Source organism: Pipistrellus kuhlii, unplaced genomic scaffold (genome assembly GCF_014108245.1).
Source record: "Pipistrellus kuhlii isolate mPipKuh1 unplaced genomic scaffold, mPipKuh1.p scaffold_m20_p_6, whole genome shotgun sequence".
NCBI lineage: Eukaryota > Metazoa > Chordata > Mammalia > Chiroptera > Vespertilionidae > Pipistrellus > Pipistrellus kuhlii.
In genome coordinates, this window is record NW_023425562.1 from 23,057,003 (window position 1) to 23,072,237 (window position 15,235).

Below are 15,235 nucleotides of genomic sequence, written 5' to 3' on the forward strand. Positions count from 1 at the left end.
TCTCCCTCACTTCCTCTCTAAGGTCAATTTAAGAGAGAGAGAGAGACTCAAAAGAAGAGCCCTAATCACTAGGGTGCACTCACTACACAGGAGTTTCCGTGAGGGAGCCCGACCTTCAAGGGTCTAGATGCAGGTGCCCCACGGAATAGGACCTATGCAGCGCTCATAGAAGCTGAGCCAACGGGCATCCACACGAAAGCGCTCTGCTGCCCCTTTGTCATCTCCAGATGGAGCCCCCTGCGCGGCTGGAGGAGATTTTTGTTCTGCACCTTCAGCAACCGGTTCCTGATGCTGGCTCTGCCTGTGGAGGTGGCTAACTCCTCCCCACTAAGGTAGCCTTGGCTACCACCTCCTCCCTGCACTCTTTCTAAAATAACGCGCAAAGGTTCACAACAGGCGCGCACGGGAAACGCACACGGCGGTAGGCATCGCAGCGCTGCCCCCGGGATCCGCCCGGGAGCACCCGTCACACCCACCGGGGAGCGCTGCGCAGCAGTCTCAAAGGATACGGGGGCGCTGTGTGTACGGACACGGACAGACCTCCAAAACATGCTGATGGTGAGAAACAATGGTACCACTTCACGTTGTAAAAAAAAGGAAAAAAGGAGGAGGAAAAAAAAAAGTCGTGTTGTCATGAAGAGCCATATATATGTATACATATATATGCACACATGCATAAAAATACCCTACGGTTCGCGGTGGCCGCTGAGAACGGGAGAAGCATAAAGCGAGAGGTCAGTGGATCGGGACTGGAGGCCCGGGTAAACATCCTGCCCCTCTTTAAGGAGACTACGCACATGGATCGTTTGCAAAACAAAACCAAACAAAAAAACTTTTTGAAATAAAAGTAAAGAAATCGAGTTGCGAAAGGACTTTTAAAAAAGAATGCCAAGTGGAATGTGTGCGGCCGTGGGGACACGGCGGCCAGGAAACAGAGGGGAACGGAGAAAAAATAAACAATGGTTTCTGTGCGGTGTCTCCTGCGCACGTGGCACAGAGGGCCGGGGTGCCAGGAGAGCAGAAGGGGAGCGCGGTACCTTTCACAGCCTGTCTGGTCTGATATCGCGTCCCCTGGGAAGACTGAGGCTGCTGCTGCTGGCTGTGCTGCTGCTGCTGCTGCTGCTGCTGGCGCTGCATCTTCTGCATGTGCCACTTTTGGGAGGACGTTTGAAACTTACTTGATGAGTTCCACACGACCCGCTGCACGACCGGGGCAGTCTCCTTCGGTAAGAGCGGCCTCTGCTTTTTCACCGGGCTTCCCGTGATGGCGGTGGTGGCGGTGGCGGTGGTGGCGGCGGTGGCAGCCGGGGCCGTGACCGTGGACGTGGTGCTGGTGGTGGCCGTGACCCCAGCGGCGGGCGTTTGGGAGGACGAGCGGGTGAGGACCGGCGTTTCGGGGGGAGACGGGCTGCCTGCCGTGGCGGACAGCAGTGGAGCTTTAGCTACGACGAGAGCCACTGCGTGGGAACAATCGAGAGTGGGTTTGAGTCAGGTGTGCTGGCACGGTCTCCACACCAGCCAGTTCTCAGGGAAACCACCGAAGGCCAAAGACGACCAACACATTCAGTGGGTGCTTAGGAGGCACGTTCTCACCCTATCTACTCAGCGCCTCAGCCTCATGTTGGAGACACATGTATCAGGCCCCTGGGGGACACAGGTGACCCAGGCCCTGCCCTCAAGGTCCCGTCAGCTCCTGGACTGGGGCCTGCATCGGTCTTGTTTTCCAAAGTTAGACCTGAGTAAACACTTGAGAAAGACCCAGCCCAAACTGAATTCAGAGACCCAGATGAACCCTGGGCGAGCCAGGTGGCTGCCCATTGGCCGAAGGCTGCACAACATTAAGTCGTTCTGCAATGAAGGCGTCCTTGTCATCTCTCCCGAGTCCCTCCAGGACAGAGTCTCAGCATGGTGGACCCCAACACCAAACACTAACAGGACGCCCGCCCCAAGACCAGAGCCTTCCCGACAATGGTATTTGGGAGCCTTGCTTGTGTGTTGACTGTATTTTCCCCGAGCTTGTGTGTTAGGTATAGCACACAATACTTCCTCTACGGTGAGGTGGCCAAGTGTCAGGCTAAAATAGGCTTAATTTTTTTAAAAAAGAGTCGCGCTCTTCAAATAAAAATATTAAGTCAGTAATGATTACCAGCAGGATTTGGGAATGGCAAGAAGAAACAACCATGAACGTCTGAAGTTTGAAGAAAGCCTTTCCTTCGGGGAGGAGTTGGGCTCTGGGGCCGGGGAGTGGGCAGAGGGGAGAGGCTGGAGCGGGACAGCCTTCGCCAAGACGTAAGTATTTAGGAACGGGAGCACTGCACTGCGGTAACGGAGGGAGGCAGCGAGGAGTGGCCGCTGGCAGATCAGAGCCAGGAGGGCTGAGCGCTGCAGAAGGGGATGACCGTGGGAGGGCGCCACTGGTCCAGGGCTGTTGGTTTTCACTGCAGAGGTCCCAGCCACCGGTGAGGAGCGCCCGAGAATCCATACAAAACTTGGGTGCACATCAGCACCCCGACCTGACCATGTGCCTGACCCCCAAACCTCTTCTCAGGAGGACTCGGCCTGTCTTTTTAGATTGGTGTCACCTGGAAAGATAGGCGCTTGGCTATTCTTTCTTCAGTGAGCTGGGGGTTTGGGACCTCCCAAGGAAACGAAGAAGACAAGCTGACTTTTCTGACTAAGGGGCTTTCTTGGTGGTTATCCCATCCGGCTGGCCCTCCTGATCCTCTGGAGGAGAGTTTGGCCAAGTTCAAGGGCAAGAGCACAGGGTGGGGCTGGACAGGGAGCTCTTCTCACAGTGAGGAGCCCCAATCCTTTTCCAGGACACCTGACCCTGGATCCCCCCTTCTAGCAAGGTGGCTTGGAACCAGGCCCTACTAAGAGCCCACAGGGGGCAGGGACCAGCAGGATGTCCAACCTGCAGAAGGACCTTCATTGCCTCGCCTTTTCTGCCATGTGACCCAAGAATATGCCGTGATTGCTGATTCGCTAGCCGAATCCTCCCTGGTGAAGAGGGCAGCCACCGGAAGGGCCGTGTTCGCACCCAGGCTCTGCCTGTGGTTACTGTTGTGCAGGGATCACGCCTGGCCCACTTTTCCAAAAAGCCAGGAGCGTGCAGTCTGAAAAGATTCCAGGCTCACAGTGCTCTTCGGGGGTTATTTAGACACAAAGATATTTTCGTTTCTAGGGGTTCTGATGACTTATGGAGAAGAAAGAAAGAAAGCAAGCCGTGGAAAATTCCACCTGTCCTGGAAATCCAGAGCGTCTGATCAATCACTTGTAGCCCAACAAAGGGTCACTCTCTTAAAGGCCAGCACACCAGGAACCGCCCACCAAACTGATCTGCTTATTCCAGAGCCTGGTGACTGTCGTGTGCCTGGAGGAGGACCTTTTAAGAGAAGGATGGCGATTCCTGATGTCACCGGTAAGCACAGCAAAGGTCTCCCGTGAACTCCCTCTGCCGCTGCCTGAGCCCACTGGCTGTCAACGCTGCTTTACTATTTGAGGATTCCTGCCAATCATTCACACGTTCCTTCCGGGGGTTTGCCAACGTGCCTGGGCCCTGCTGCCGGCAGCGGCCACTGCCGGTCCAGTCCACACAGCAGCATGCGAGCACTGCCGAGACAGTGGTTCTCACCTGCGGCAGAGTTTGCCTCCAGAGGGCACCTGGCAATGCCAAGCCGCTTTGAATGGCCTCAACTGGGCAGGTGCTCCAGTGGGGAGAAGCCAGGGATGCTGCCCAGCACCCCGCTGCACAGGACAAAGCGCTGCGCAGCACAACGTGTCAGCAATGCCGCTAGACTCCTAGTGCCCCAAGGAGTGCTCACCATCCTGGCACCACCTACCCACATGGTGCCGTGTTCTGTAAGGAAACGCACTTTGAGATGCCTGGGCCGCATGAGGGGAAGGAAGGGAAGCTAGACTTACCAAGACCTTCAAAGGGAACACTCCTAACAATTTCAATCTTGTCAAATGTCTAAATGTTGACAAATACTTCGGGAAAGTGAAAAAAACATGCCAGGGAAGAAGTGGCTTAGGCCAGTGGTCGGCAAACTCGTTCGTCAACTGAGCCAAATATCAACAGTACAACGACTGAAATTTCTTTTGGCAGCCGAAAGTTTTAAACGTGAACTTCTTCTCACGCCACTTCTTCAAAGTAGACTCGCCCAGGCCGTGGTATTTTGTGGAAGGGCCACACTCAAGGAGCCAAAGAGCCGCATGTGGCTCTCGAGCCGCAGTTTGCCGACCACGGGCTTAGGCTAAAAATAACTTGACTACCAAGAGCAACTTATTTTCTGAGAGATGTTTCTCAACTCAAAACTCAACGCAAAAATCACCCGTGCGGAGTACTGAGCAGGTGAGGGGTGGGCAGGCCCAGCTTGAGTCCTGGTCCTACCGGATAACCAGTGAGGTGACCGGGAGCCAAGCCCAGCTCCGCTCGGTCTCCTGTGCTGGCACCAGAGGGTCACACAGCTTCTGGTCACACAGAGGAAGGACGGCATTCCAAAACAAGCCAAGAAACAGGACACGGGCACCGTCACTTACCGTCCGGCTTGGGAGATGGTTCTTTGGATTCCTTCTTATTTTTGCGACCCTCCCGCCCAGAATGGTCTTCTCCCAAATCTATGACCAGTTCGCTCTCTGAGTCAGAGTCCAGGCCCAAGTGGACCGTGGGGGAGTCCGTCTCATCTTTCCCCTTCATCTTGTCCTTTGTGGGGAGAGGCGAGGGTTTGGCTTTCTCCGCGAAGTCCTTCTCGGGCGGGGGGCTCGCCTTGTCCTTGGCGGAGCCTGGCTCCGCCTTCTCGCCGGGAGGCGACAGGCTCTTCAGCTCCTCTTTGACCTCCACCGGGCTGGCCAGCTTGGGCTTGGCTTTGACGGCAGGCAGCTCTTTGTCCACCTGGGCGGCCTCTTTGTCTTCCACGTCTTCCGGCTCGTTCTTGGACTTCTGCTCGTCATCGCTGATGTACTCACTGTCGCTGCTGTCCGACTTCTCCGAATCCTCCGAGTCGCTGTGCTCGACGGCCGTATAGACGTCTTCCGAGATTTCGTTTATGCCTAAATTTAAAAAACAAAGAAAACAACCCAGCATGTGGCGTGGTCACACATAAAGAGCAGGACCAAAAAAACACGCAAACATGCCCCACGGCAAACGCTGGAAATAAAGGAAGAAAACATTTCAGCCGAAACCGGTTTGGCTCAGTGGATAGAGAGTCGGCCTTCGGAATGAAAGGTCCCAGGTTCGATTCCGGCCAAGGGAATGTACCTTGGTTGCAGGCACATCCCCAGTAGGGGGTGTGCAAGAGGCAGCTGATCGATGATTCTCTCTCATCGATGTTTCTAACTCTCTATCCCTCTCTCTTCCTCTCTGTAAAAAATCAATAAAATATATTTTAAAAAGCAAATAAAAAACAGCCGAAACCGGTTTGGCTCAGTGGATATAGAGCGTCAGCCTGCATGCAGACTGAAGGGTCCCGGGTTCGATTCCGGTCAAGGGCATGTACCTTGGTTGCGGGCACATCCCCAGTAGGGGGTATGCAAGAGGCAGCTGATTGATGTTTCTCTCTCATCGATGTTTCTAACTCTCTATCCTCTCTCTTCCTCTCTATAAAAAAATCAATAAAAAAAACATTGAAGAAAAAAAAAAAAAGCAGCCAGGATCCAACTGTGACTTCTCCTGGGTGGCATCCCCACAAATGATGATGACGATGATGGTGAACAAGAACCACAGACATACCTAGTTGTGCTTTGCAACTCTCTATCGTCTTGTCCAGGTTGAGCTGGAACCGGCTGCGGATCTGCCGCTTGGGAGAGATGAGCGGGACGGGGGCGGCCTGCTGCTGGACGGACTCGCTCAGCTGCTTCAGATCCATCTCGGCCTTGCTCCGATCTGGAAGAGACCGCCACGCCCTCATCAGACCGGGCCTCACAGGGGCGAACACACAACTCCCGGACGCTGCTTCCTTCTCGCAAACAACGCGTTTTAGAACAAGGGAGAGAAAAGACCTGAAACGTTTTTGTCATTTGTCCCAGAAGGATCATCGGCTCCATGACATGGGAGATAACAGCCCAAGAAAACACTTGGCAGGTTTACTCCGTATGTAGGACGCACGGTCCCGGCCAGATGGCTGTCAGTGGGACTCCGCACCGTTAGGGAATCTCGAACGCCAAAGGTTACAGTCAAACGCTCCATCTCAATATTGGCAGATCCAGTGACACGAGTCTGGCCAGACTGTGCTCTGAACGCCAAGCCCACATCAGAGAGACCTCGCATCCAAGAGACGCCGAGCCCCTCCGAGAACACCCCGATAACGGGGAGCTGGGGCTCCTCATTTATCACAGAAGCTTCAGTCTTCACGCTTCCCCAACCTGATCTGGAGCGCACATCAGCAAGGCAGAGAAAACGAGAAAAAGAGGCAGACCTGCCAGCCAGCCTGCCTGCTATAGCTCCCTCTGGCTCACAGCATCGGAGGAAAGGGAAAGATTAGCCCTGGATTAAATGTCTTCTCCCTCAGGTAAGGAGTCCAAGCTCCTCACCCTCGTCCCAGGCAAAGGCCTCTGACTGCTGACAACTCAACTCAGGCTGAGGTCCAGCCCCCACCCCCCTCTGCCATGGGCTCTTTAAGGGAGCAACTGGAGCAGATTCCATGAGTTTGCATTTCTTTCTTTTAATGCAAATGATTTTTGCCGTTAGTATTCTTTGATCAGTTTTTTTTTTTTTTTAAGATTTTTTATTGATTTTGAGAGAGAGGACGGGAGAGGGTGAGAGAGAGAAACACAGATGTGAGAGATGAAACGTCCATCAGCTGCTTCCTCCATACCCCCTACCAGGGATCAAGCCACAATGTGGGAAAGTGCCCTGAACAGGAATCAAACCCACCACCTTTCGGTGCACAGGACGATGCCCAATTAACTGAGCCACACAGGCCAAGGCACGTTTGCATTTCTGGAATTCCTTCCCTGCCTCCTCAGCTGCCTCCTCTAGCGTCCGGGAAACGTAAGAAGGGGACAAAATGAAGGTGACTGCCAAAACCAGTGTGGCTCAGTGGATAGAGCTTCGGCCTGTGGACTGAAAGGTCCCAGGTTCGATTCCGGTCAAGGGCATGTACCTTGGTTGCGGGCACATCCCCAGTAGGGGATGTGCAAGAGGCAGCTGATCGATGATTCTCTCTCATCGATGTTTCTAACTCTCTATCCCTCTCTCTTCCTCTCTGTAAAAACTCAATAAAAATATATATTAAAAAAAAAGAGTTAACAGTCTCAAAAAATAAAAATGAAGGTGACCACAAAGGCCCAGACGGGAGCTTTGCAGCCGGAGCATCATGGCTCACGCTGCCTGCCACCCTCGAACCAACCCCAAGCTGAGAACGTGGGCCTATGCCCTCCCCAGACTGATCCCAGAAGCTGTCAGAAAGCATGTGGCCTCAAGTCAGGGGCACAGAGAAGCTACCACTGAGCCTGTTTGCACCGGCTCACAGCTCACAGCCCGACTTCCCTTCCTCTCCCTGCTACACCCACCCAAAGGCGCCCCCTGCCGCCCCGGCTGGGAAGAGGCCAGGTCACAGTGAGAGCTGGGCCACAGGGCTGTGCAAAGCCTTCCCTCTCTCCCTTCAAGTTTGTTCCGTTTTCCAATCTGAATTACAAACCTTCTCCTTCGCTCAGGAATAGGCCACGTCCCCGCACTGCCCGCTCATACTCCTTCCTTAAAGTGACCACAGGTGGCCTGCCCAGTGCCCCACTCCGCACACGCACAGGTGATCAGAGCAACAGATTGCTCAAGACTTGATTTTATCACCACAACGAGGCCGCCCTGGGATTAGGACGGCCCTTTTCCCAAAAACACACTCGGAGCAGGCTGACAGGGAGATTCCAAGCGTGATAGCATCCTTGTCATTTAAAACAGACACTTGTGTGCATGTGTGTTGTGTGCGCGCTGACCAGGGCCTCTGCAGAGAGCCGGCAGCACAGGGACTGGGGACGCTCACAGGTGTGAATGCACAGCCACTTTGGAGGGAAAGAATTTACTGCAGAAGCACCTTACAAAGACAAGACAGAGGGAAGCAGTGATCAAATAGCAAGAAGGAGAAGGCGGAGGAGGAGGACCAGGGTAAAACGAGAAAAACAGACATAAATAGGATGTAAGGACTCAACATCTAAGCTCCAACCTTGACAGCAAAAGGAAGAATATGAGGTCTGCCTGATCATTTCTGCCTGATCGTTTCTGTTCTCAGACAGGAGGACGCGTATTGGATTCCAGAGGGAAAAGGCGGCCCTTTCAAGCATAAGTAAGAAAAGAAGTATCTTCACAGAAACACTGCGAGGTGGGGTGGAAGGAGGGATGCTACCCAAGCGATACGCTCCTCAATGTCCTCAGTAACATTCTCGTACAGTTCATCGGGTCCATGGAGCAGTTACAGAAAAACACGCTTACTATGTCCAGGGACCAGCAAACCTGTTCTGTAAAGGGCCGGGAATAAACTGTACGGACCACACAATACAGGATTTAGTGCAAAAGCGGAAAGAAACAATAAGTAAACAAATGAGCATGGCTGTGTTCCAATAAAACTTCATTTAAAAAGCAGGTGATGTGCCATCACCTGTATGAGTCCCTAGGACTGCTAACCTGGCTGCACATAGGTATTACCTGTAGAGCTTAAAAAAAAAAAAAAAAAAAAAAAAAAAATCCCAACACCTTGGCCACTGTCCCCAGAGACTGGCCTGGGGTACAGCCTGGGCACTGGCCTTTTAAAAGGGCCCTGGGTGATGCTGATGGCCACTAAGGTTGAGAACCCTGTATAAGACCACTGTGAGTGGAGAAAACGCCTCATGATCAGCCTGAACCCTGGCTTGTCTGGGCTGACACACAGAGCCGCGCTTCCAAACCTTAGGGTTCACAGGAAGAAACCTCCACCAAAGGGCCACATAAGGTAAGGCTGCCGGGTCAGGATGCTACTGGAATGTTCGTTCTGACCACAAACAGCCAGAGCCAGGGGCTGGGATCGGGTCCCTGGGGGTGGGCCTCCGGTTCAGCCAGATGTGGTGATCTTCCCGAAGCCCTCCTCCGCGGGCAGAGGAGACGGGCTGCTCTCTCACTCAGCTCCCAGTCGAGCCTTTCCACCCTGCACTTCCACATTGGGAGAATCTTCCGAGTCTGCCCCGGCTGCCAACATTTTGAACTTCCCAGCTGATATGAAGACAGCTCAGGCTACAAATGGAAACCGTGATTTAAAAACAACGAAACAAAAAAAACCCACGCTAGAGAAAGAGGCACGACCTTACATTTCTGGAGGGAGCACAGATCACAAGAGCCCCTTTAGGGGGCAATTGGCTGTCTGGACAGCCAGACGTCAGCTGCACGTGGCCTCTGACCCGGGTTCCACTTCTGGGGACTCATCCTGTGGATACACACTGCCGTGTGGACAGCTGTTACCATCAGCAGAGAGAGAGAGAGAGAAAGAGGGGGGGGGGGGGAGAGAAACAACCTAGATGCCATGAGTAAGGGCCTGGTTAAGGAAGGCACAGCTCACCTGGAAATGCACTAAACGCAGCTGCTGAAACGGGGGGAGGTCTCTGTGCATTGCTATGGGCGACCCGCCCGCTTACTGAGGAGGGCACAATGGATAGCGCCTCCAGCACTGGTGGGGGAGAAAGGAGGAAACGGAGCAAAGATATGAATAACCTGTGTTTGTGGGGCTTCTCAATGCTGGCGCTCAGACATCCGGGCCGAACAGGTCTCCATTAGGGGCAGCGGCGGGCTGCCCTGTGCATTATAGGATGCTTAGCAGCAACCCCAACCTCCACCCCCAGGTACCAGTCAAGGCACGTGCAGGAGGCAACAAGTTGGTGTCTCTCTCACATCCATGTTCCTCTTTACCCCCCTCCTTCCATCCCTCTTTCCCTTTCTGAAAAGCAATGGAAAAAAATGTCCTCATGTAAGGATTAATCAAACCACAACAAAACCAGTAAGCTTTTTTTTTTTTTTTTCTTTTTTTTTTTTTAAATATATATTTTATTGATTTTGTACAGAGAGGAAGGGAGAGAGATAGAGAGTCAGAAACATCGATGAGAGAGAGTCATCGATCAGCTGCCTCTTGCACACCCCCTACTGGGGATATGCCCGCAGCCAAGGTACATGCCCTTGACCGGAATCGAACCCGGGACCTTTCAGTCCCCAAGCCGACGCTCTATCCATTGAGCCAAACCGGTCCTGACAAAACCAGTAAGCTTTTTAAAAGAGAAATATAACCACTTCTTTTCCAGTTAAAAAAAAACTTCATTCAAAAGCTGCTGGGAAACTATCCCGGATGGACTTCCAGGAGCCACAAGATGGCAGCTCCTTCAGGGACGATGCTCAGACAGAAGCCTTGCAGCCATCTTCCTCCCTGCACTCACTGCCAAACACAAACCAAGCCCACCTCTGGGAAGCCCAGGCCCCAGCTCTCAGCCGGCTCTCCGAAGGCCTGGCTGCCAAGGCCCTGCTTTGTGGGAAAGAGAAAGGACTCCGACAGCCACCGGGAGGGACAGACAGGCAGGAACGCTCCATTGCTCAGTCATCACCCATACCCAGGCACCGGGCACCCTCCATGGGGGAGCAGCAAAGCACTCTGTCACCCCCAGGCCCAGGGTCTGCTGGGTGTGTCCAGCCCCAAGCAGAACCCTCTGTGAGATAAGAGGAGGTGAGAATTCACAGGCCAGGCCAGCCGGAATACAGACAAGGATCGGGGCCTCCTCTCTCCTGGTCTCACCAGTCCCCCTGACTTATGATGACGAGGTAAGCCACGGGAGGGCCCTGACAAGCCTCCAGGGTTCCCACGACTACTGGTTTGGAGCTGAGAGGAGAGGCGGCGTGTCAGCAGCAGCCGAGGGCGCTCTGCATCAAGCTTCCCCTCCTCCATGCACAGAAAGTACCGTATTTTTCGGACCATAAGACGCTCAGGACCATAAGATGCACCAGTTTTTAGAGAAAGGAAATGAAGAAAAAAAGATTCTGAAACAAATAGTGTCCTAAAATATTTTATGTGCATTAAAACCCAACATCACAGTCATAAACACATGTAATCAACCCTGTAAAGTAAACAGCAGCATTTAGAACCATTTTAGAGCAGGGCAAGCACACAGAGACCACACAGAGCCGGGCAAGTAAAAAAACTTTTTTTTAAAGTATATGTGTAGGCTATATTTGGACCATAAGACACAGGGACTTTTCCCCCCCACTTCTGGGGGGGAAAAAGTGCGTCTTATGATCCGAAAAATACGATAACTGTGAGAGCCGAAACCGGTTTGGCTCAGTGGTAGAGCATCGGTCTGCGGACTGAAAGGTCCCAGGTTCGATTCCGTCAAGGGCATGTACATCGGTTGTGAGCACATCCCCGGTAGCGGGTGTGCAAGAGGCAGCTGGTCGATGTTTCTCTCTTATCAACGTTTAGCTCTAGCTCTCTATCTCTCTCCCTTCCTCTCTGTAAAAAAATCAATAAAGTATATTTTTTTTAAAAAGAAAGAAAGTAACTGTGAGAGTCATCAAGCACCCACAGGTGACCCTGGGCTGGTTTCCATATTTTTAATTGTATGTATTTGGCCCAAGTAGAAATCTTTTCATTTTTTTATGAAATTGATCCCACATTTTTAAAACTAAGAGAACTCACAAACAAACAAAACCACAATTTCTGTTTTTCTGAAAATTCAGAATCTGACAACACAGGTTCAGGTGGCGGGAGCTGCTCCCTTTAAAAAGGCCCCCTGTCCTCCGGGCGATGCCCCGGTCTAAATCACCTCTCACATGGAAGTCAGCACAGGGCCCCATCTCCAGGCATTTCAGTTCCGTATCCCGGTGAAACGCTCAGTTACAGCCAAACGGGCCTGAGCCTGCGGGCCCAGCTTCTCCTTGAACCACGTGTGGCCCTGGGTGGGCAACTTCCCTCCCCCGGGCCTTCTGGGAAATGGGGCTATTACCTCCTACCTTGATGGCTGTTGCCATTTCTGAGTAGTTTTCATTTGCAGAGAGTCAAGTTCATGTGTGTGGGAGGGGATACCGTTCCGAGTCCTAACACCGGCAGAGACGTGTGTCACCACCACACACAGAATTCGGGACAATGCCATCTGCCACTGACTCCCTGAGATCAGAAACCGTCCCCAGCCCCCACCCCCGGCAATCACCGATCTGTCTGCCGCCATCACTGTAACCTTGCCTTTCTCGGTCTAATTTAATTAAATATTTTGTTAGATATAAAGACGTCATCAGTACCCCTGGCACTTCTGTCTGCTCATAGTAATCACACGAATGACAGACATAATGAAACACCGTACGGCTTTCATCCCCTCCCAGCGATGCTGGAAAGCATCTAGCATCCCCTTCCACTTCCCCATTTCTCTACCCATCCACGACTTTTCCCGGGTCCCTCTCCGATCCTCTTCCCTAAAACGCCCCCATTCCCAACGCTTCCCTTCGGGGACACATGAGGAACGTGTCCCCGAACGGGAAGGACTGTGGAGCTTCCACACGGGGGGGAAGGAGGGCCTGGTTCGGCTGTGCCCGCCCCCAAACGCCGGCGGGAAGCAGCCGAGCACTCCCACGGTGGTTCAGGCCGCACCGAGAGCCCCACGGGGTCCCGAGGATGCCCACGGCCCGCCTGGGCCACGGAAGGCGCTATTCCTGCCACGCATGGCTGGCAAAGAGGAAGCGTGACCGTGGGAACGCCTCCACAAGGCAATGCTTTTCGGGGTGCGGAGGTGGGCGGAAGGCATGGGAAAGCAAACCACACTGCTGGGCACGGTGACTGTTCCCCAAGGCAGCACACGGGTGGCCTTTTGTTCAAGGGAGCAGTTCCCACCCGTGAATCTGAACGGGAGCCCCCCTGTCCCCCCGACTGGTCAGTCACATCGGGGTGGCGCTGACGGTGACCGGGTGCTCAGGGCCCTGGCCTCCACGGGGCACAGGTCTGACCCGGCCCCGCCACCTTCGGGCTCTGCCATCCCCGGTGCCCAAAGCCACCCCTCCAGACCCGTTTCTCCTTCTGAAAAGGCCACTGCGGGAAGAGATGCCGGGAGGCACTGACCCCGAGGCTCTGTAGTCTCCCTGAGCCTCCTCCGAAAGCCCTGTCCTCAAGGCCCCGGGACCACACACACAGGCGGCTCGCTCCTGTCCACGCTCCTGTCCCCCTCCGGTGACCTGTCTCCACCCGCCCTTTACAACCTAGACCAGGGTCTCCATCTCAGCACTACCGCCGCTGGGACGAGAAAATTCCCTGACGGGGGGGTTAGGGGCAGGCTTCCTGGGCAGCGTAGGATGTAAAACCGCATCCCTGACCTGCAACCACTGAACCACTCAATGCCAGCAGCAGGCACCCCCTGCCCAGCTCTGAGCACCACTGCTCTAGCCTTCTCCTCCCACCCCCCCACCGTGTATAACCAAGATTCCCCGAATCACTCCTCCGGCCTAGACCTGGCCTCCAGGCACCAGAGTACAAAATCTACAACTGAACCTTGGCTCCCATTTCTCCCGCCACATCCGCTTTGTCACACCGTCACTGGCACAGCCCAGTAATCCCTAGCTTTGGCGGGCAGCCTGCTCTACCCACCGCAGGGTGGTCAACAGCATCCTGGCTTCTACACCCCAGATGCCAGCAGCACCCCCTCCCGCCCACCAGGTGTGACAACCAGAAAAGTCTCCAGACACTGCACGTACCCTCAGGGGAGGGGGGAACTGCCGGGTCTGGGAAGAGCGGACGTGGGCTAGTCTCCGAAGCCGCCAAGAATCCTTCTAAACTTCAGTCAGCTCACATCCTGCTCTGCTCAATCCAGGGTCCTCAGACCCCGTGCTCTCTAACCCACCTCCTAACCTCCTGTCAGTCCTGGGACACACCACCTGGGCCTCCTTGCCACTCCTCGCAAACACAGGATCCTTACCCTCAGGCCTGTAACGTTCTTGTTCCTTCTGGAATGTTCCTCCTCCTGGTCCTGCCACGACTGGTTTTTCCTGTCATGCAACTCTCCCCTCTAAATAGGCCTTCCCTGGCCCTTCCACCCACTGAACCACTGCCTCTTCTCCCCACCTACCTCTCTCCTTATCATATGAACATACTTTACCTTACGGAATGAACTGTCCTGTTTATCTACCTTGATGATTCTATGTTCCAATCTAGAACCCAAGCGCCGTAAGATCAGGGCTCCGGCACTCTGCCCCATGCCAACACAATTCACAGCACATAACAGATGCTCAATAAAAACTAGAAAACAGTGGAATGAATCAGGAAAGTAATCCTATCTAATATAGAGGGGATATGCTAATTGACCATCACACCCTCACAAAGATGGCAGCACCCACAGCCAATAAGGAGGGAATATGCTAATTGATCGTCACGCCCTCAAAGATGGCGGCATCCACAGCCACAAGATGGTGGAGCCCAGTCCCCTCAGCCTCCGAACTGCCCAGAGGGTGCCCCCCCTCCCCCGAGGCTCAGGTAACCAGGGCAGTGGGAGCAGCAGGAGTTTGATGGGAGCATCGCCGTCCACTAATCACCAGGTTGCCTCTCGCCCCTGAGGACTCCTGGACCGTGAGAGGGGGCAGGCCGAGCTGAGGGACACTCTCCCTTGTGTGAATTTTCATGCACCAGGCCTCTATAACTTCATAAACTTAGGTAATTAACATTTCCAATGCCAACTGCTGCTGAAGAATTTGATCTAAGAATATACTGCACATAAAAAAGGTAAATAGTGATTCATAATACTTGATATGCATGCACACACATATAACATCAAACATATGTATTTCACGTGAGAACTGGGTGGCCATGGTCAAAGGCAAGTACGGCTATAAACACTGGCCTAAGATGCTTCAACAGCCCCCAGGAGATCTCTCACTTGTCCCTTTTATGGACCCATCTTCCTGTTCCTCTACCTTTTCAACTGTTTACTCATCAAAAGCATTCAAGAACCACACCAAAGAGGCAATCACAACTCGCAACCATTTCCAGGTGCCCCAGCAAGAGACTTCCCAAAACCCCCACTGACCCAGGTTAAGGTTCAGGATGCTCCCGGTGGTGGCCATCTTGTCTGTCTTCGTGATGATTGGCGTGGACGCTTGAGGAGAGAAAGGTTTCGGGCTGCCGGACAAACTCCCTGCTTGGCCCGTCTTCATGGAGGCCGGCGACGCTGGAAAGATAAGGCACGTGTTAAAGGACAGTTACGCAGAAATAAACAAGTCAGACTTGCAGGTAGGTGTGGGGTGGGGAAGCGCAGAGAGAGT

At 53.5% G+C, this 15,235-nt stretch overlaps 1 protein-coding gene across 32 annotated transcripts in view; it reads right to left on the minus strand.

Moving 5' to 3' along the window:
• ZMYND8 (zinc finger MYND-type containing 8) overlaps positions 1-15,235 on the minus strand; it is a 101,573-nt gene that overhangs the window by 17,622 nt on the left and 68,716 nt on the right. For 25 of the 32 annotated variants that reach the window (XM_045574770.1, XM_045574782.1, XM_045574777.1 and 22 more), the window contains 4 exons: positions 15,001-15,141; positions 5,732-5,884; positions 4,543-5,052; positions 1,038-1,457 (listed from right to left, as the gene is read on the minus strand). In XM_045574770.1, coding sequence (XP_045430726.1) covers positions 1,038-1,457; positions 4,543-5,052; positions 5,732-5,884; positions 15,001-15,141 — 1,224 coding nt within the window. The remainder of the gene's footprint in view (positions 1-1,037; positions 1,458-4,542; positions 5,053-5,731; positions 5,885-15,000; positions 15,142-15,235) is intronic. The other 7 variants (XM_045574786.1, XM_036418320.2, XM_036418319.2 and 4 more) reach the window with 1 other exon arrangement.